The sequence below is a fragment of the Macaca nemestrina genome, chromosome X (genome assembly GCF_043159975.1).
Source record: "Macaca nemestrina isolate mMacNem1 chromosome X, mMacNem.hap1, whole genome shotgun sequence".
NCBI classification, from domain to species: Eukaryota; Metazoa; Chordata; class Mammalia; order Primates; family Cercopithecidae; genus Macaca; species Macaca nemestrina.
In genome coordinates, this window is record NC_092145.1 from 3,164,420 (window position 1) to 3,186,468 (window position 22,049).

General features: G+C 43.4%; 1 protein-coding gene and 2 long non-coding RNA genes across 3 annotated transcripts; 1 reads left to right on the plus strand and 2 right to left on the minus strand.

Moving 5' to 3' along the window:
• Positions 1 to 359: 359 nt before the first annotated feature.
• LOC105477835 (melanoma-associated antigen 3-like) lies at positions 360 to 3,957 on the minus strand. The gene is made up of 3 exons (XM_011734647.2): positions 3,886 to 3,957; positions 1,999 to 2,061; positions 360 to 1,919 (listed from the first exon to the last, which is right to left on the minus strand). The coding sequence occupies exon 3, from the start codon at positions 1,852 to 1,854 to the stop codon at positions 910 to 912; it is 945 nt and encodes a 314-aa protein (XP_011732949.2). The 5' UTR covers positions 1,855 to 1,919; positions 1,999 to 2,061; positions 3,886 to 3,957; the 3' UTR covers positions 360 to 909.
• A 4,898-nt stretch (positions 3,958 to 8,855) lies between these two features.
• Positions 8,856 to 12,791, plus strand: LOC105495875 (uncharacterized). Its single transcript, XR_011618132.1, has 3 exons — positions 8,856 to 9,431; positions 11,469 to 11,620; positions 12,594 to 12,791. It is a non-coding gene; the product is annotated as an uncharacterized lncRNA (long non-coding RNA).
• Positions 12,792 to 12,946: 155 nt separating this feature from the next.
• Positions 12,947 to 19,342, minus strand: LOC139360635 (uncharacterized). Its single transcript, XR_011618133.1, has 2 exons — positions 18,997 to 19,342; positions 12,947 to 15,189 (listed from the first exon to the last, which is right to left on the minus strand). It is a non-coding gene; the product is annotated as an uncharacterized lncRNA (long non-coding RNA).
• Between the last annotated feature and the right edge of the window lie 2,707 nt (positions 19,343 to 22,049).

Genomic DNA, 22,049 nt, shown 5'->3' on the forward strand with positions numbered 1-22,049 from the left:
GGCTTTTCTCTCACTCTCTGAGAATCTGGCCCTGGACCCACCCAGCTTCATTAGAGTCAGCTCCTTCAGAAGGAACTGCAGTTTATCAAAGCCAAAGATGCCCCAGCTCAGGGCATTTACACTCCACCACTCTCACCTGGAGCCCCACACCCTCACCCCTCTCTTACATTTCCTCTACATCTTACAGGACTTCTCGCCACCTTAATTATATGACTGCAGCTCCTAGATTCTACAACCCTATGGGTAGACGTGAGTGTGGCTTACCTTAGCATCTCCACTACTAACCCAGGGCCTTCCACAGAGCAGATGCTGCATGAATGGAAAAGAAATGAGCCAGTGAACAGAAAGAATTATTTATTCAGATTTAATTTCCCTTGCATTCTCAAAGAAGCCAAGGAAATCCAGGTATGCATATTTGTTTGATTTTACAGAATAGACTGAGGTATAGGGCAAGAATTAACTATCTTTTAATGTCTTGAGTTCTTTATCCCTTGTATGTTATTGCTAATTCGCTCACAATTTTAAGCAAATACTTTTTCACTGCTGTAATTATGTCACAATTCACAAAATGGAATGGATTTCCCAATCTGAATAAAAAACAAGACTCTTACTCCTAAACTATATAAACAGCACTATGTGTGACTACTGTCATTCACAAACGTGGATGCTGAAGTTCATTCAACCACCTGTTAAAAGGAACATTTGAGCAATTCCAACAGGAAACAAAGATAAATCTCCAAGTCATCCAATAGAACAGAAACCCAAAACTGAGAATGCTGACTGCTCATTTCAAAGAGTGAAGAATGGGCCTCATGTCACACAAGGCAGTGGAAACTAACGGATGGGGCCCTGGAAGGCGCACTGGCCCAGACCTCTCCCACTGGCCCTGGCTGCAACGTGTGCTCGGACTCACTCTTCCCCCTCTCTCAAAGCCCATTCATGCAGGGGTGGGTAGGAAAAGTGAGGTCCTCCACTGATCTTTAGCATATGGTACAGGACTTTCACATAGCTGGTTTCAAGGAGGGCCCTTGGACCCCACAGGAACTCGTAGCATGCAGGATCACCGCCAGGCACCTGCCGGTACTCCAGGTAGTTTTCCTGCACGAAATCTTGGGTGAGCAGCTTCCTGGGATCCGCAAAGATACTGTGCTCCCTCCCCTCAAACACCTCCAACACACTCAGCTCCTCCCAGATTTTCTCCTCAGGGGCGCAGTCGCCCTCTTTTGCGATTATGGCCAGGACGATTATCAGGAGGCCTGTCTTGGGCATGATCTGATTGTCGCCCAGGAGGCCATCGTAGGAGAGGCCCAGGCAGGTGACAAAGATGTACAAGTGGCCGACTGGGTCCACTTCCATCAGTTCGATGCCAAAGACCAGCTGCAAGGAATCAGATGCTTTGCTGAAGATCACAGGAAAGAAGTACTGGCAATTTCTCATGACACTCTCCAGCATTTCCGCCTTTGTGACTGGCTCCCTGGCTCGATACTTGAGGAGCAGAAAATGAACCAACTCAGCCACCTTCCTACTGAGTGCTGCCTGGAAGCCGGACTCCAGGTCAGGAAAGGTGCTTGGCCCCTCCTCTTCTTGGCTGCTGGAGTCCTCATCAGATTGGCTCCAGAGTGTGTAGTTGTTGGTAGTGGGGAGGGTGGAGGCTCCCTGAGGACTCTGGGGAGGACCCGGTGACTCAGCAGCAAGCACCTCCCCCGGGGGGACTTCCACTACAGTAGAAGAGGAGGAGGCAGTCTCCTGCTCCTCAGTAGCAGGAGCCTGTGCACCCACTAAGCCCAGGGCCTCTCCTCGGGCCTCAAGGCCTTCTTCAGGCTTGTAGTGTTGACTCCTCTGCTCAAGAGGCATGCTGACTCTGGTCAGGGCAGCAGGCGGGAATGTGGGCAGGAGCTGGGCAATGGAAACCCACAGGCCTGGGGAGAGAGGAAATGTGTGAGAGCCCTGAGCCAAGAACTGAACTAACCTTGGAGGCTCCAACAAAGGCTTACTTACAGATCTTCTCCTTCCGTGCTCCTCCAGGGTCCTCTGGTCCTCGTCAGCCTGTCCCCTCAGAACCTGAAGGAGGAAGTGAGAGAGCACCTCAGGTTACAGCTGGCCAGCACATGCTGAGGCTGCAGGACTCAAAGTATTGAGGGTGAGGCCAGACGCTCTGGAGTCCCACGTGTTCTGGGGCTGGTGTGGCCCTTGGTGTGAATTCAAGTCAAACCTTCACTGTTGGCTCTATCTCAGCTCCCTCTACTCTGTGACCTGAGGATACTGCCTCAGACATGTCCTCACTGCTTTGTTCCTGGAGCTCCCGATTCCTGGGAGAAGAATCCACGGGCCCTCAATGTGCAGACAGTAAACCCAGCCATGGATTCCCAGAACTGTCAGGAGGGTTGGCGAGACTCTGTGAGGTCCCCACTCTACTGGGGTGGAGGGTACCCTCTGTGCTCACTCAGGGCCCCCACCTTTCTCCTTATAGGGCCTGATCCCTCCCTTTTGCTGGCCTGAGAATCCCTCATGTCAAGAACTCACATCCCTGATATGGTAGAGATAAACATGAGGGGACCCACATCTGGTCATACATTCCCAGATCCTCCCAGGAAGGACAACGAGAGATGTCCAAATTTATTGAAGTCCATGTGCCCTGGGTGAGGAGACTGCTTGGTCCTCACCTCCACTCGTGGCAGGGTGTGAGAGCCTCCCTCTACTTACCTGAGTGCAGTCCCCTCAGACCAAGGCCTCCCCTTCCCTGACATCAATGATCCTAGGATAACGGAGGGACCTCGGCTGACAGCCCTGCCCGGGTTCTCTGAGGTAACAGCAGGGGCAGGGTAGATTTTTTGGGGCCCACAGTCCACATTCTGTCCCAGGCCCAGGGGTACCCTCAGTCCTCCCTCTGGCTCCCCACCTGGATGCTTGGCAGAGCCTAGTACCACTGCATCTGTCAACCAGATGGGGGCCCCATGGAGGTACACCTTGGGTCCTGCAGATCCTGGGATTCCTCCCTCTGCTGACCTGAAGTCCCACTCTTCAGGCCACAGTCCTCAACCCTCTGTCACTCTGAAGGCGCAATGAGCATGGGGCACATTCGGTCACTGTGCCCAGCATCCCCTAGTCCAAGGTTTCCACTGATCTGGACTCCAAGGTCCCCTCAGTCCTCCCTCTTCTTCCTCCCCTTGACTCCTCACAGGGCTGGGCCCCAACCCCCTGCTGAAGTGGCTCTGCATGCCTAGGATTCCCGTGGCCTAATGAAAAGGTGCCTCAGTTTGAGACAGTGGTACAGAGGGCCTCTTGTCCTGGCATGCTGGGTCCCCTCAGGACTCCACTGTCTTTCAGGAGGGCCTGGGCCCTTTTGCTGCTTCCCAAAGGTCATACTGACAATACCGAACCCCTTCCCTCCCTTAGCCATAGATGTGAACCTCAGGATTCACGTGCCTGGCCGCCATTCCCGGAGCTTCTGTGAGTTGATACCAGGCGCAAAGCCTGGATTCTGCCAGGATGGGGGTGGAGGTGGGGATGGAAATTGGAAGTGGGGAATAGGGGTGGGGTTGGTGTTGGTGGATGGGGGTGGGGTTGGTGTTGGGGGATGGGAATGGCGGTGGGGGTGGTGGTTAGTTTGCCCTCAGTCACCTCTTGGGGTCCTGACCTTGATTCCTGGAACAGCCTGGGTCCTGACCTCTTCTAACCAGCCCTGCCCTGGCCACATTAAGCTCTGTCCCCAGAGTTCTCTGTGCTTAAAGCAATGGGGGGTTGGCGGGGTGAGGTGGCGGCGACCCAGCCTTCAGGACGTCTTCCCTTGCGAGTGTTCCAGGCCTGGCAGCAGAGGCAGCGCTGGATTATTTGGGGCCCTCTATCTGGGGTAAGGCGTGCCCCAGTCCTCCCTCAGCGTCTCACCTTGCCTCCTCACCAAGCCTGGGCGTGCTTCCCTCCGCCGACATCAGGCCGTTGCTCAGGGCGAGAATCTCGCGGCCGTCTGACCGCCAATGCGCAGTCAGTGATATCACATCCGGGCAACAGTACTTCCCTGGGTTCACAGCAGGGGTGGAACTGGATTCGGCCTGGATGGGGATCTGGATGGGGATGGGGGTGAGCACGAAGATGGTGATGGGGGAAGGGGTAGAGATTGGGATGGGGATCCTGAGGCTGTATGTCCTAGTGGGATCAGGGGAGTTGGGGGTGGGAGGAGGCTTCGGCCATCCCTCAGGGGCCTGAAGTTGATGCCTGGCTGAGTCAGGACCGCCATCATCTGCCAATGGTTTCTGCTCCACTCAGACCAAGTCTCTGAGTCTCCCCGAAGTGGCATTGGGGGAAGGGCTGTGTTCGGGGTGACATCATTGCCTGCGTTTACCAGGGCTGACAAGAGGGGCTGAGCTGGATTCTGTGGTCCCTCTATGTGTGTGTGGGGGGGGGCGCGGGGGAGGACCCTCAGTCCTCACTCAGTAGGGTCCTCTTCCTCACCCCTGGCTGTTGGATGAAGTGATGGGCAGGAGATGCTCTGTTTCTGTCACCTCTGAGCATTTGCACAGCTGCACCCCTTGTAAAGAATGGCTGCGGGTCCCAGGTCAGGTGCTCCCTGCAGGGCGGCAGCCCCCGCGGTTGTAGTGACCTCTGGGAGAAGACGCACACCTTCCCACGGGGGCTCCTCCCCAGCCAGAGCTACACTTGGCAAACTTTTGGTACCAAATGATTTATTCTCTGAATCAAAGAAATAGGGTTTACATATCTTACAAGTATATATGTAGGTAGCAATATATATATACACACATATATATATTTATTTATTTCTATGAACTAACACCTACCCTTAGTATGCATAATTCACTCTGATATCCTATTCTATTTCAGTCTTTGTGTTCTGTTGAAATAATTTTTTTTAAAACGTAATTCCTCTCCCACAGTGTTGGTTTCAGGTTATTAGCAGAACTCTGGAGCCATACTGCCTTAACCAACCCAATTTTCCTGGTGTCCTGCTGTTTCCCGGGGCTCTTGGCATCGTGCTTTCAGGGCTGCCTCAGACTGTGCAATGAAGTGAAGTGGAAATTTAAAAACTTATTCCACCCATTCTGTCATCTGCCGTCTAGGCAGGCTACAAACTTCCCCAACATCCCTACTGCTAACCCCCTCCAACCGACACTGCAAGTGTCAAACACAAGTACCAGCTCAACACAGTCTTCAGTCTCACCGTGGGCTTTCTCTGTTTTGTTACGTAGATTTTGTTGCTGATACTGTTTTTTAACTTTCTGTTTCCATTCTGTAATTTTCCAGGTTTGATTTGGGAAGCAAAACACAGCAGCCCAAATTTGTTGTAATGTTGGCGGCTACAGGTAAGGCACTAAATTGTAAATAATTTAAGCTGAGTTTACATTTTTACACTGTTGTGTTCCCCATTAATGAGTATGTTATATTCCTCTATGTATTCCAGTCTCTTTTTACCTGAATATGTCCGTATACTTTGATAGTTGTCTCTATAAAGACTTATACATTTTCATTATACTTCTTTTCAGGTAATTCTTGGATTTTGTTGCTATTGCAAGTGGCAAATTGTCTATTAATTGTAGTTAGTTATTGCTTTTGTGAGATGAAGATTTTGATTTTGCAATAGTAATCTCTTGTGCATCTCATTCTGAAGGCCGATGCACTTGAATTTTCCACACACCTTTTCCTTTGAATTTTCAAGTTCAACAATGGTATTATCACTAAACATTACGTGTTTTTCCAATATTCATACCCGTTACTCATTTTGATACTTATAGCTCTTTGTGTCTCAATCCTGATTTCAAACGTAGAGATAATAGTCTACATCTACTTCTCGTTCCTGACTTGATTGATAATTCTTCGAACGTTTCACATTTAAGTATGTTTGCTGTTGATTTTAGGAAATGGAAGTTCTCTTTTTTTTTTTTTTTTTTTTTTTTTGAGACGGAGTCTCACGCTGTTGCCCAGGCTGGAGTGCAGTGGCGCGATCTCGGCTCACTGCAAGCTCCGCCTCCCGGGTTCACGCCATTCTCCTGCCTCAGCCTCCTGAGTAGCTAGGACTACAGGCGCCCGCCACCGCGCCCGGCTAATTTTTTGTATTTTTAGTAGAGACGGGGTTTCACTGTGGTCTCGATCTCCTGACCTTGTGATCCGCCCGCCTCGTCCTCCCAAAGTGCTGGGATTACAGGCTTGAGCCACCGCGCCCGGCCGGAAGTTCTCTTTGAATATAGGTTAAATACTTTTTTTTTGTTATGATGAACTCATATTAAATTTCTTTAAAAAACTTTTTCTGTACCCGTTGACATGATCAAATTTTTTTCTCCTCCATTTTGTATGTAAGGAATTACAATGAAAGAGGTTTTTTTTCCTAATGTTAAACCATATGGTATTTCCTTGGGCAGAGCCTGTTTACTCATTTAATATGCTAGTAATTTACATAGGATATATACTGCTATGTAAGGGAGCTTACTTAATGTGGTTTTTTTTTCCCATAAGGAGTGGGATGTGGTCCTCGTCTGGTTTTTGAATCCAGGAGCGCTAGTCTGGGAGAATGAATTGAACAATTGTCAATATTTTGTGTGTTCTAGAAGAGATGAGATAACATGTTGGTTAGTTTTCCCTGATCATTTGGTAGAATTGGCCTCCAAAACTGCCTAACCTGGAATGTTTAAGGGTAGCTTCAGCTTTGAATGCTGTACAGTTTCAGTTTTTATAGTTTAAATGATGTTTTCTTTTTGGATCAGTTTGGTTACTGATTGATTTTATTTCTACAAAGTGGTCAGTTTCATTTAGGATTTCACTTTTAATGGCATATTTATGATAAAAAACATTGTATTAGGGAAAACCTTGACACATACAGAGTAATAGAAATTAATATAATGAACCCAGTATGCTTGATACCCAGCATGAACAACTTGAAATACACAGCAAATCTGGTTCCAGTTAGACACTCGCCTACCTGCATATCAGCTTGTGGAATAACATGGAGCAAATCTAAGGCATTATGCCATTTCATCTCTAAATAATTCTATATGCATGTTTAAAAGATAAGGACATTCTATTAAACAAAATCCCAATAGTTTACATAACTGAAAAATTATATAAATGATTATCAAATGTTCAACTATTTTACACGCTTATCTGGCGGACTTATACTTTATAAAAAATATATTTCTTTGATGGAGTACCCAAATATGGTAACTTTCCCCTACTTGCTTCACTGTGGTGGTTTCATACATCTGTAATACAGCTAGGTAGGTTTGTGTGTGTGTGGAACATTCTACATTCTGTCCCATGGTTCTCCAACTTCTTAAGTTACTTTTAAAATTCATGTACATTAAGCTTCACTCTTTGTGCTTTAAAGATCTATAGGTTTTGACAAATGCCTCGTGCCATTGTCTTAGTCCATTTGGGCTTCCATAACAGAAATAGTGTCGACTGGGTGGCTTATAAACAACACAACTTTATTTCTCACATTCTGGAGGTTGGGAAGTCCAAGATCAAGGTGCTGGCAGATTTCATGTCTGGTGGAGACCTGCTCCCTAGTTCATAGACAACAGCCTTTTCCCTATGTCCTCACATGGAAGAAGGGGCAAGGGATCTCTGTGGGGTGTATTTTATAAAAACATTAATCCCATTCATGAGGACTCTGCTCTAATGATCGAGTCATTCTCCAAATATCCCACCTTCTACCTACTACCATCACCTTGGTATTTCAGCACATGAATTTTGTGGGAACACAAATACTCAGATGAAAGCAAGCATGCATCCGCCATTACAGTATTACCATACTAGTTTGACTGCCCTGATAAATCCCTTGTGCTTGTCAGACAACCCCTTGGCTACCACTGACAGGTTTTTCATCTTTATAATTTTGCCTTTTCCAGAATGTCATATGAATAGAATCTTATACTATGTAGCCTTTTTAGACTGGTTTCTTTCACCTAACATAATGAACTGAAGAGTCATGTATAACTTTGTGTGGCTTGTAACTTATTCCTTTTCATTGAGGAGTAGTAGTATCATTGTCTGGTTGTGTGTATGTATATATATATATATCCACCAAACAAAATACATTTTGGATGCTTCTATTTTTGGTGATTATGAAATGAGCTTTTGTATACATTCATATACAACTTTTTATGTAGACTAATTTTTCAAATCAATTGGGTAAATTGATTATGACTGCTGACTCTTATGCTAAGTCTATGTTCAGCTTTTTAAGAAAACGCCAAATTATCTTCCAAAATGACTGTATCGTGTTGCGTTTCGACCAGCAATGAATGAGAGTTTCTGTTGCTCCACACCTTCACTGGCAATTGGTCTTGGTTTTGTTTTCTTTGTTTTGCTTTTTTATGGATTTTGGACATTCTAATAGGTGTGTAGTGGTATCTCATTTTAGTACACAATTATCTAATGAGAAAGGATGCTCAGTACTTTTATTATGCTTATTTGCCATGTGTGTATCTTCTTTTGTGTAGCGTGTGTTCAGATCTTTGACTATTTTCATTTTTTTCTATCATTGCGCTTTAAGAATTTGTGTATGTCGTAGAGACAAGTTCTTTACCACATATGTGTACCACAGATGTTTTCTGCTAGTCTGTGGCTTCTGCTTTCATTTTCTTAACATTGTCTTTTGAAGAGCACATGATGTTTATTTTAATAAAGTCAACTTGGCAAATTTTTCTTTCATTGATCGTGCTTTTGGTGTTGAATTTAAAAACTCACCACTGAACTCAAAGTTATGTGAATTTTCTCCTATGTTTTCTTATAGAGGGTTGTATAGTTTTTGCATTTTGCATTAGGTGTATGATGTATTTTGAGTTAATTTTCGTGGAATATGTAAGGATGTGTCTAGGTTATTATAATTTGTGTATAGATGTCTAATTTTTCAGGCACCTTTTGTTGGAAAAACTGTACTTTCACCATTATTGCCTTTGTTGTGAATCATCTGACTATATGTGTGCAGGTCTATTTCTGAGCTCTATTCTGTTTTATTAATCTACATGTCCATTCTTTGCTAATGCTTATGTCCTCCACTAAATTCATATTGTGAAGCCCTCAGTCCCAGGGTGTCTATATTTGGAGATGAGGCCTCTAAGGAAGTAATTAATGTTAAAAGAGGTCATAAGAGTGGGGCGTGGATCCCATAGGATTAGTGTGGTTACTAAGAAGTTAGAAGAGAGAGAAGAAATTACTTTTGTGCCTGCACTAGCTCTCTCTCTCTCTCTGTTTCTCTTTCTCTCTGCACATGCACAGAGGAAAGGCCAAGAACGGACATATTGAGAAAGGGCCATCTACAAGCCAGGAATAAGGCCATCACCAGAAACTAACCCCACCACTTCTTGATCTGGGACTTCCATACTTGAAAACTGTGGAAAAAATAAATAAATTTCTATTGTTTCAGCTACTCAGTCTGTGGCATTTTGTTATGGCAGCCTGAGCTGACTAACACTTAACCTCAGGTAACACATTTTTTTTTTTTTTGTTTTGTCCTAGAAAAAAAAGTGTAAATTTGATATTTAAAGTCTGTGGTACATTTTGAGTTACATTTTTGTATGGTGTAAGATATGTGCAATGATTAGTATTATGCGTCCACTTGTCTAGGCTATAGTGCTCAGCTGTGTGGTCAAACAGTAGTTTAGATATTGTTGTGAAGGTGTTTTGTAGTTGTGATTAACGTTTACAATCAGTTGATTTTAAGTAAATCAGTTTAACCTCCATAATGTGGATGGGCCTCATCCAGTTAGTTGAGGGTGTTAGGAGAAAAGACCAAGGTTTCCTGGAAAAGAATTCTACCACAAGACTAACATTAAAATGTTGTGTGAGTTTCTAGCCTGCTGGCCTGCCTCACTGATTTGGGATATACCGGACCTCATAATCGCATGAGATAATTCTTTATGATATCTTTATCTTTCGTTCTTTCTCTCCCTTTTCACATAGATAGATAGGTAGGTAGGTAGATAGATAGACAGACAGATAGATAGAAAGCAATTATGGATTGAAATTCAGGTTTGCATATGGATATCCAATTGATCTCGAGCCAGTTGAATACACTATCATTTCTCTCCTCTAATCTTCATTTGTATCTTTATCAATACTTGGCTTTTATGTATATGCATATACATGTGGATCCATTCCTGGACTTTATTCTCTTCTTTTGTGTGTTTCTAATCTTATGACAATTCCACACTATACTGATTATTGTTACTTTATAAACCTTGAAATGAAGTAGGGAACCCCTCTGTATTTATTGCTTCTCACACAGCTGATAAAGCATGCCTGAGACTGGGAATGTTACAAAGGAAAGATGTTTATTGGACTTGCAGTTCCACGTGGCTGGGTAGGCCTCACAATCATGGCGGAAGGCAAGGAGGCGCAAGTCACATCTTACATGGATGGCGGCAGACAAAGAGAGAGAGAGCTTGTGCAGGGAAACTCCTGTTTTTAAAACCATCAGATCTTTTGAGACTTATTCACTATCACCAGAACAGTATGGGAAAGACCCAACCCCAGGATTCAATTATCTCCCACTGGGTCCCTCCCACAACATGTGGGAATATTGGGAGTTACAAGATGAGATTTGTGTGGGGACACAGAGCCAAACAATATCATTCCACCTGTGGTTCCTCCCAAATTTCACATCTTCACCTTTCAAAACCACTCCTGCCTTCCCAACAGTCCCCCAAAGTCTTAACTCATTTCAGCATTAACGCAAAAGCCCACAGTCCAAATCTTGAGAAGTTTTCAAAGGACACTCAGTTGTCTTCAGTTAACAATGTGAAAGGACTGCATTGATATGGTTAAATTCCCAGGACTCTCAGTTCTTTAGGAATGGACTAAATATCTGGTATCATCACTTACAGAATGTCTTGAACTTGGTATAGTTTATGATCAGAAATTAGTTCATATTTTTTATTTTTATCTTTTAATTCAATTTTTTTCATGAGCTTTTTGAAGGCCCCCTGGATATGCACCCTGTATAAAGGGGAAAAATTCTTGTGACTACTAATTTTGACTGAAATTATTGTTGAATTAATTTATACAAAGACAAAAGGTGATACAAGCATTTTTATAACACTTAGTGAACAGATTTGTGAAATAAATGCATTCAAAATCAAACTAAAGCAGAAAAATGAAATATAAAATAAAATAAAATAGTACACAGCAGATTGCTAATTGTGGCGACCTCTGAGGTGCAGGCTGAATTGTGGAGGAACTTTATACAGAGAAGAATTGTGAATTCTCTGTATTTTAGATTTTTTTTTTTTTTTTGCAACAAGAATATAGGCACTATTTTCTTTTTAATTAAAATATCTAAATAAGCCTAACAGCAAAAGTAGTAGCTGTGTACTTGTCAGCTAAAGTAACTGAAGTAACTGTTAGCTGATGCAATAGGCAAACCATGGAATTTGAGTGACTTGACAAAACACAAGTTTATTTTATGTGCACATGAGTCCTGATGTGGTTTGACAGGGCCTCTCCACTCTCCTGTGACCCAGGTATCCAGGCAGCAACTTCCACCTTGGGATTCCACCATCTCAACATGAGGCTGCCATGTTTATTGTCAGATGGAGGGAGAAAGCATGGAAATGGCACACTGGTTCTCAGATGTCTGGATGTGACAAACAATGCTTCTACTCATGTTTCAGTGGTAAGGGGTTGTCACATGACCCTTCCTAACTACAAGTGGACTGTACTGTTCCCATGTATCCAGGAAGGAGAGGAAGATGAGATGTGGATGAGCACTATAGTCTCTCCCATAAACTGTTACATAGTAAGTGCTCAGCAAAAAGGAACTGTTATCATTTGCTATGACAAAAGCCCTCTTCATTGCTGGGAGGAGTTTCTGAGAAAGCCAGATTTTCTTTAAGTTCTCCAACCTTTTTTAAGTGTGTACCGTATGACAGATGCTTTCAAATGCAGGATCACATGTAGTTTTCTAAGGATCCTGTAAACCTCAGCCCTTCGTGTGATATAGTAACTTCTTCACTTACTGGTATAGTTAGATATACTAACTATCTTCACTTACTAACACTTTTCTGCACTATCATTTGCGATAATATCTGAAACCTTAGTGGGCTGAGAATTTCTCATTCTTTTAATTCATGGTTGAAGCCTTAACCTGTGGGTCTCTGCTACCCTCCTGTTACCTGAACATCTGTTCAGATGCCATTAGACATATAGAAAGCTGTGTCTTTCCTGTGGGGCAGATCCGCGGACCTGAAGTAGTGCCAAGAAAGTTTTCTTTTTCATTTTTTAATGTTTTGATTTTTTTCATTTTTAATCAGCTAACATGCCTACCAAGGCACCACTTTTTATCTCCTAGGAAAACGTTAGGGTTTTAGGAATTCAGCTTCATTGGATATTTGCCCCACAGTGATTTAGAAAGTCCTTCCTCATCTGTCACTTATGAAGGAGATGTTATGAACTGAACTGTGTCCCTGCTCCCACCAAAATTCATATGTTGAAATCCCAAGACTCAATGTGATGTATCTGTAGATGAGGTATTTGAAAGTAATTAGAGTTAGATTATGTCATTAAGGTGGGACCTTCATGCTGGGATTACTGTTCTTATAAGAGACATCAGAGAGCTTACTTGCATTCTCTCTTTCTGCCATTTGCAGACACACAGAGAAGGTAGTTGTCTACAAGCCAGGAAGAGACCCTCGCCAGGCATCAAACCTGCTAGTATCTTGATCTCAAACTTCCTAGCCTCCAGAAATGTGAGAAACATCGATCTATTCTTTAAGCCACCCAGTGGTACTTTGTTATGGGACTTTGTTATGGCAGCCTGAGCTAATACAAGAGGCCTTGGCTTTTGACCATCTGTGTATGTGCTCTGTGGCCAGTTTCCAATGAGACAGCTTGTTAAAGTCCTACTGTAAATATAGGATGGTTTCAAACACTTTCTCACTTCAGGGTTGTTGGGGTCCACGTGTTTCCTAAACAAAGGAATGAACACACAAGACAACACAAGACAAGACAAACATGGCGGCCGCCTCGAATGGCGTGCTGTCCTTTATTTTATACAGTCATTTGTGGAATGTTGCCAAGTCACAAGACACATTGTTGTTTTTCTGACCTTTCCCTGACTTTCTGGATTTTCAAGATATTTACATATAAACAGGCCCCCAATGCCCTGCTTCGTTTGCAAGAGCAGGACTTGTCGGGAATGCCCTGCTTCGTTTGGGAGAGCAGGACTTATCCGGAACACCCTGTTTGTGAGCATGTAGTCCTCTACATTTCCCCTTTCCTTATTTACAAGTTTGAATTTCTTTTAAAACCATCATTACATGTTGGGCTCGCTGGGATTCGGTGTTTGCCCTTTGGCACCGTCTCCAGCAGACTGTGAAAAATGACAAAGGCAAGAACAACAATCAATACATTACAGAAACAGAGGTCAGCAAAGTTTTTACAGGACTCATAGGGTTCAAAGACGTCAAACTTTGTGCAATACCAGTCATCAAATCTGCACCAGTCAGCAACGGTAACTGATTGCGAAATGTTTCAGAAATGTTCTGTGTTAATTCTTGTATTTCTAGGGAAAGATTATTATGACCAATTAAAAGTCTCTTTATCTCAGTCCAATTATGTACAGTGCTGTTAAAAGGAACAGGAGTAATACAAAATTGGGTAGTGTTCCAATCACATTTCAACAAAACTCGGGTATTCAACACTGTTAGCTGATATCCCAACCAAGAAACCACTTGTTCCAGATTATCTACTTGTTCAGTCAAATGAGCATCTATGTCTCATTGCTGCTGCCGCAACAAATGTGATTGTTCATGCCATTGTTGCACAAATTCTGCATTTTGTATACTCTGGTGTAGAGCTAATCCAGCAACAGCAGCGGTGGAAGCAATTGCTACAAGTCCTATCACCGTGGTCACGACGATTCCAACCATCCTCCGACTGCGGTGGACAAGATCTTGCATAACCTTGTAAATTTGAGTAACCCCAGCAGATTCACTCCAAGTACGTGTTAAGTTTACAGGTAGCCAGGTTTCTTTTCTGGCTCTTAGTATATATAAATCGGAATGAGACTCATTCCAATTATTATTCCACCAAGTAGTATTTATACAACTTAAGAATGTACAATTGTTTGTACAGTTAACTACCCCTGTATTATTATCCTATTTAAAAATTCCTGTCAACAACAAGTAAGGCTTTCTTACACATGCAATAACATATCTAGAACTATTTCGATGCAAAGATATATGGAAAGGGTTAGCAATATTAGTAAGATTTAAGGACATGTTTCCCATGAAAGTGAACATTGGTTTACCAGCAGCTAGCAACTTCCAAATATGACCTTGTATTTGTGAGGTATTAGCCAAATGTGGCATAGGGGGTGATAGACCACCATCATGCCAAATAATAGTTTCATTGCCATCTGCAGCGATGTTGTGATTACCTATATGCCAACGCAGGTTGACATGGTTGAATTTAGTCTGAAAATCATGTACACTCCAATCTGTAACAAGGTATTTCCGACTCTTTCCTTTTACTTCTAACAACAATCGTGGCCCACTACTTCTACATCTAGTCCACTCTAGTCGGGAAACACCTCCGGACACATCAGGGATAGGGCATAAAGATAATGTACTTGGCAGAGTTTCATCAAGTACTGCAGTATGATTATACTTGAAACTTTGAGCCACAACAATCATAGTAAAGGCAGAGATATGACTATGGTTATAGCGAACAGCCCAAGCCTCATGAGAAAGATGCAGACAATGCGGACTACCCCCCCCAAGACATATAGGTAACCCTTTAACCCCAAATTGATATGAACTATTTACTGTGCCAGTGTTTAATTCAGGATCCTGGTTTAAAAAAGGTGATGGCATCCAAGCAGTATCATTAGTAAATACTGGGATTTCTCTGACTCCCCAGGCCACACCTTGATATAAGGGTGGAAAAGGAATATAAGCCCAGTATGTAAATTCTCCAGCTGTTACCTGACAGTTTACTACGGCCAGCATAGCCAGGAATAAAGTCAGTGGGGTTTTGGGCTGCCCAGCTTGTTGAACAACCCCTTCAGCTTCTTAACTGTTTCAGTTGTCCCCATGTAGGGGGCTCCACACGAGTTCCGAAGGTGAATGTTCTCTGAGCGCTCAGATTTAGCTCCTGGAATTCCTTCAGGAACTCTTTGGATTGGCTCCTCTTCGCCATGGCACTGTTTCAACAGTCGAGATGGAAACCACTCGTCTCTGGCACCTGTACGGACAAGAGCATAGCCTCGGCCCCATTGTAAAACTTTTCCTTTTAAATATTGCCCTTGTAATGAAGGATAATACACCCACTGATTACTGTTTTGCGGTTTTTCTAAAGGCTGTTGAAAATGTTTCACCGCTGCAGACTGCTGTAATTGGCGCCAATGGTTGAGAAAATTTAAAGTAAAAAGGGCTTTCAGAATTTGATGTTTTGGGGAATCTCGCCCATCTCCCCCTTTTAGTTTTAAAAGTTGTAATTTTAAGGTAGCATTGGCTCTTTCAATAATTGCTTGACCTTGACTGTTAAATGGAATACCAGTGGAATGATGAATATGGTATAAAGAGAGAAAGGCAGCCAATTTGCAAGAGCAATAAGCAGGGGCATTATCAGTTTTTAATTCAGCAGGGACTCCCATAACTGCAAAGCGAGTAAGTAAATGAGTAATAACAGAGTCAGCCTTTTCAGAGGGTAATGGCGTAGCCCACTGTAAATGTGACCACGTATCAATAGTATGATGAACATATTTTAAACGACCAAAGGAAGGAACATAAGTTACATCCATTTGCCAAATGTGATTTTGTTGAATGCCTCGAGGATTAATACCTGGACTTAAAAAAGGTGTAATAATAGGAGCACAAGATCAGCAGGCTCTGACAATAGCTCAGGCTTGATGGCGTGTTATAGAAAATCGCCGTTGTAATCCTAAATTATTAGTATGATGTAGGTGGTGCTCATCCTGAGGCCGCTGGACACTGCCAAAAAGTAAAGAATCAATCTGAGTGTTGCCAAAAGATAAAGGTCCTGGCAAAGCTGAATGAGAATAATTTTTATAGGGTCAGCACCAAGCAACTGACGAGCTCGATGTCATCCTTTAATAATTAATTCAGCCAATTTATCAATATATGGGTGAATTGTCTTAATGGCTTTATTAGCCAAAAACAGCCACTCCAGAATATTATTATCTTGGTGTAAAACGGCCATTGGTGAATGGGGAGTATGCAAAAGACACAATGAAAGTGGAAGATTGGGTGCAATATAACCAAGGTGAGCTTCACTAATTCTATTTTCTACAAATGACAATTCTTCTTCTGCTACAGGGGATAAAGTCCCCATAGGTTGAATACAAGTATTTACAGCTCTAAGATCAGTTAATAAGTGCCATTTTTTTTTTTTTTTGACAAGACAAACACAGGAGAATTCCATGCAGAAGTACTTGGTTCAATATGCCCCTCGGCCAATTGTTCCTTAACTAAATTCTTTAAAGCCTTAAGTTTTTCTTTAGATAATGGCCACTGTTCCACCCGAACAGGAGTTGTAGTTTTCCACTTCAATTGTAAAGTTTGAGGCTTGTGGACAGTGGCTAAGAGTTTAAAGGATTGTAGCCCATTTTGAACATCATATTTTTGGCAGCAGAAGAAATGAGGAATGCTTAAAAAGGCACCAAATTGTTGTAAAAGATCACGGTCCCAAAGCTTAATATTAATGGGAACAATATAAAAGAACACTTTTCCTTGTTGTCCTTCAGGTCCTACACAGCTCAGGGGCTCGACAGTTTGGTAGACTATGGAAGTAGTACCTAGGCCAGATAGAGGAACCGATACTTGTTTCTTTTTCCAATGATAGGCCATTGAGCCAAACATTATTATATACATCCTCTCCTGTGTCGACTAATCCCTCAAAAAGTATCCCATTAATTTGCAATGAACATGAAGGTTTTGATCAGAAACTAAAGTTTCCCAGAAAACAGTTTTCCCAGTACTACTGAAACCTCCTTGACGAGACACATCTCTAGATAAGAAAGGAAAAAAAGGCAATAAAAGCAATTGTGCAATACGTTCCCTTGCCTCTAGGCGCATAAATTGTGAGACTTGTACCATAATAAGGATTTCATCAGTAAAATCAGGATCAGTAATTCCTGGGACCATCATTAACCCCCGCATAGCGCTGCTGCTTCGACCTAGTAAAAGTCCTACATGTCCCTTTGGCAAAAGACCACACACTCCGGTAGTCAAGTTATATATTCCTCCATTAGGAGATAAAGTATAAGGTTGGACAATAGCTAGGTCAGCAGCGGCACTCTGCTTAGTGGCAGCATAAAGCTGAGACTGGCGTAGGCCTGCATTGTAGTTGGGGCCCCAAGCCTGCGGGCCCCGGTTCCCGTTTCCCGAGAGGGGTGACAGTACATTCCCACTTTATCAGTTTTTGAACGGCATTCATTGGTCCAATGTCGACCCTTGCCACATAGTTTACACATATCAGATGGTAACCTTTTTTCTTTTAGAGCAGAAGAGCCTAATTTTTTCAGCATTCCTTCTTAAAATGACCGAGTTTCCCACATTGGTAACATATACCTTGTTTAGAATTGCCTTTTAAAGCCTTAGAAAGTGCCCCAGCAAACAACTGAGCATTGTAAATAGCTCCTCCAACACCTGCACAAGCCCCAATGTATTCAGCTAAATCAGCTCCACTAGCTTTTAGAGGACGCAGCAATTTTTGGCACTCAGGATTAACACTCTCAAAGGCCAGAGTATCCAAAAGAATTTTAGCAGCAGGGCCTGAACCTACAGTCTTTAATACAGCATCTTGAAGACGGGCTACAAAATCTGGATACAGCTTAGTGGCTCCTTGTAGGATCTTTACAAAAGGTAAAGAAGTTTTACCCACTATTCGAACCTTAGTCCACGCTTTTATAAACAAGGCTTTAATCTGAGTGAGAGCAACATCATCTAGGCCTGCCTGAGCATTAAGAGTGGCGTATTGTCCTGAACCTGTAAGCTGCTCCTCAGTAGCCCTGGGGGATTTCGCGTAGCATTTTTTCTACCTTGTACTCTTGCTTTTTCCCACCACCAACTTTTTAATTGAAGCCATTGCGAACGATCAAGGACAGCCTGTCCCAACGTTTCCCAGTCAATAGAAATCATCATATGTTCTAAAGAGAAGAAATCGAGAAGGCCAAGAACAAACTGTGACTGAGGTCCATAATTAGCATTTCTTTCAAAAATTTAAATTGTAGGGCTGTAAAAGTCACATTCTGGCCACCGTTTGGGAACTGAGCATTGGGGCCAAAAGCAGCCCGTGTTATTGGGAATAAATCTAATTCCTCGAAATCATCCTTTTCCTTCGATTCCTTCTTTTCTCCTACAGGAGGAAGAGGCACAGAGAAAACCTGACCTGACATAGGCAAAGAGGTTGGAGGTGGAGGCAAAGGGAATTCCATTTAGCAGAAGGGAAGGTAACAGGGAAGGCTCATGGCGGAGAGATAGGAGAAACAGGAGCAGCGGTACCTTGCAATTTTAACAACTGTTGTAACATCTCTAAAATGCACTGCAAATCAGAATCTCCTTCAGATGAAGGAGGCATTAGCTCTTTTTCCAATTCCTTGTCCTCAAAAACCGGGGCGTAAGTATGTTCCTCTCTAGGATCATTCCTCTCTAAAGCTTCAGATGCCTCACCTCCTGTGGCAGTATCGCCATGCTCTGAGTCAGTTTCAAGTAACTCTAATGCCTGAGTAATGGAACTACACACAAAGTCCACAAAGTGAGAGGCATCATTTGCCCTCGCTGATGAGCTCGACGCAGTACTTTAACCACTTGTAACCATTCCTTTTGATTTAACTGCACTTTGGTTTGATATTGAAACCAATAACAATGTTGTTCAACATGGGCAAACAATCACTTCAAAGTCTTATGTTCCTTAACTAACTTCTACTCCTATAGACATCAACAGTCCCTGCAGTAACCACAAATATTCAGAGGCCAGACAGGTGGAATTCCCCATAATTTTCCCGTGGGTCCCCCTTTCTTTATTTACCTGCCCGGGGTGTTCCCCCTCCGGTTCCTTGCTCTCGTGGAGCCACGGACCCTGCTCGCTGCGCCAGATGTTGGGGTCCGCGTGTTTCCTAAACAAAGGAATGAACACACAAGACAACACAAGACAAGACAAACATGGCGGCCACCTCGAATCGCGCTCACCTTTATTTTATACAGTCGTTTGTGGACTGTTGCCAAGTCACAAGACACATTGTTGTTTTTCTGACCTTTCCCTGACTTTCTGGATTTTCAAGATATTTACATATAAACAGGCCCCCAACGCCCTGCTTCGTTTGCAAGAGCAGGACTTGTCCGGAACGCCCTGCTTCGTTTGCGAGAGCAGGACTTATCAGGAACACCCTGTTTGTGAGCATGTAGTCCTCTACAAGGGTTGTATCCCAGGAACTGATACGTTACAAGCCAAAATCAGACGCTACTCGCCAGCTCATTTGGAAAACATTTTAAGAATGCATTGAAGACATGCAGCAGGATGATCCGATGTCTAAAGGTCGCTATTCAAAGTCAAATGTATTTTTGCTATTAGAGGGGCCCCAGTGTGAGGAACAGGGACAGTCAGGGACTTCTGCAGAAAGTAGAACTGTTCTATGTCAGGAGAAGGGCAGGTGACTCTTGGCTGTTCCACTTAAGTAGGGCACAGCCTTTAAAGGATGCAACCATGAAGAGCTTAGCAGCAAGCTAGATTCCAGAATTGGACAGGCAGGCATATGGGGCAAGACCATTGTGGAAGGGTGCTATAATTCGGGAAATTGCTGGGAATGCACTGAAACGCTGGCACCTGGACAGAGTTGGCTCTCACGGAACCACAGACAATCCCTGAATTCTGTTGGTTCTCCTCGTCATCTTCCTTCTTGTCTTAGTTATTTCATGCTGCTGTAAGAAAATGCTATAGACTGAGGGTCTTACATAACAGACGTTTATTTTCTCCGAGTTCTGGAGGCTGGGAAGCCAAAACTCAGAATGCCAGTATGGTGGGTGTCTGGTGAGGGTTCTCTTCCTGGCTTATAGATGCCTACCTTCTCTGTGAGTCTTCACATGGCAAAGAGAGAAAGGGAGAAAAGTGCAAGCATTTCTTCCTATAAGCAAGATACGGTGTGGATCAGTGTCCCCACCAAATCTCATGCCGAATTGTAATCTGCAGTGTTGGAGGTGGGGCCTGCTGGGAGGTGACTGGATCATGGGGACAGATTTCTCATTAATAGTTTAGTGCCATCACCTTGGTACTGTGCTCATGATAGTGAGTGATTTCTCACGACATATGGTCATATAATAGTGTGTGGCAATGCCCCCCGTCTCTCTTGCTCCTGCTTTCACCAAGTGAAGTGCCTGCTCCTTCTTTGCCTATTGCCATAAGTAAAAGCTCCCTAAGGCCTCTCGAGAAGCAGATACTTCCATGGTTCCTGTACATCCTGCAAACCACAAGCCAATTAAACCCATTTTTTAAAAATAAATTACCCAGTCTCAGGTATTTCTTTATGGCAGTGCAAGAATGATCTAATACAGACATTAATCCAATCGTGAGGGCCTACACTCTCAGGACCTCATCTAACCCTAATTACCTCCCAAAGGCCCCATCTCCAGGCCATCACACTGGGACTCAGAGCTTCAACATATATATATATATATATATATATATATATATATATATATATATATACACTTTTTTTTTTTTTTTTTTTTTGGAGGGGAGCACATTTCAGTCCATAGCACTTCTTTAGGTGTACTTTTTGTAGCTTGACCACAGGGTCCTTCATTTGGTTGCCTGAGAGACATGGATTCCTGAGAAGTAAATAGCAAGACAAAAGTCAGCTTCAGTTTGGGACGAGAAGGAATGACATACACTCAGATGAATTCAGACCATGTGTATTTGTTTGCTTTGGCTGTCATAACAAGGTACCACAGACTGGGGGAGCTTAAGCATCAGAAATGTGTTTTCCGAGTCCCAGAGGCTACAAGTTCAATCTCAAGGTGTGGGCAGAGTTGAGTTGTCCTGAGGCCTCTCTCCTTGACTTGTAGATGGCCATTCTCTTCCTGTGTCTTCACATGGTCTTTCCTCTGTGTGTGTCTGTGTCCTAATGTCCTCTTCTTGTAAGGACACCAGTCGTATTGGATTGGAGCCCACCCTAATCTAGCAGGGATACAGTCCCAACCCTGTTGCTTATTAGCCATGTAATTATGGGGAAATTATCAAGCTGCATGAGCATCAGGTTCTTCATCTGTGAAGCAGGTTTGATAAAGTCTTATACGACTGTCGGAGTGTGTGCAATGAAAGTAAAGCACTTGGCTCAGGGCCTGGCGTGTATTAGATCATTAATGTTTGGCAGTTATTTGTGTTAGTATTTGGAACTCAGATCCTACCGCAGTTTCCTCTGGAAATTTTGTTGTTGCTGTTGTTATTGTTATCTAGGAAACCTCAGAGTACCTAGCACAATAGTACAGGGAATACCAACTCAGCCCAAAGTGTTGCTTCATAGACAAAACACAGTAGAATTTCCCTCCTAGATGATCTATTATTTAATTTGTGTGCGGAGGAGTCTTCTTCAGCTGGATGCAGCTCAATGTTTCCTGACTTTGAGTCCAGGACCAACTCTTTTCCTCGCTCTCAGCTGCTTTTCCATCTCAACCACTATTTTCATTCATATAATCACCACCCAAAATCTAGCCCATGCTTAGGAATGGCCAAATGACACTTGAGACAACCTAATTAGAATGCCATTTGAATAGAGTCAGCTCCGGCTCTCCCACTAAGGCAGAAGAAGAGTACCTTGCCAGTGGCTTCTGGGCCTCCCTTCCTGAGAGATTCACCCTTACCTCCCAGGAAACCCTTGCAGATGATGAATATCCATCACCTAGCTCTCGGGCTGTATTCCACCGCGCTGGCATAAGAGCACAGGATGCCTTCCACTCCTGCCCCAGGTGGAAACTCGTCTATGTTCATTCACCGACCATAATGAACTGCCCAGAGCAGTTTTCCATTCCAGGCTTTTCTCTCACTGTTTGAGAATCTGGCCCTGGGCCCACCCAGCTTCATTAGAA

Coding starts and splice junctions, on each gene's coding strand:
- LOC105477835 (XM_011734647.2), bottom strand. CDS start 1,854: ATGCCTCTTGAGCAGAGGAGTCAACACTACAAGCCTGAAGAAGGCCTT.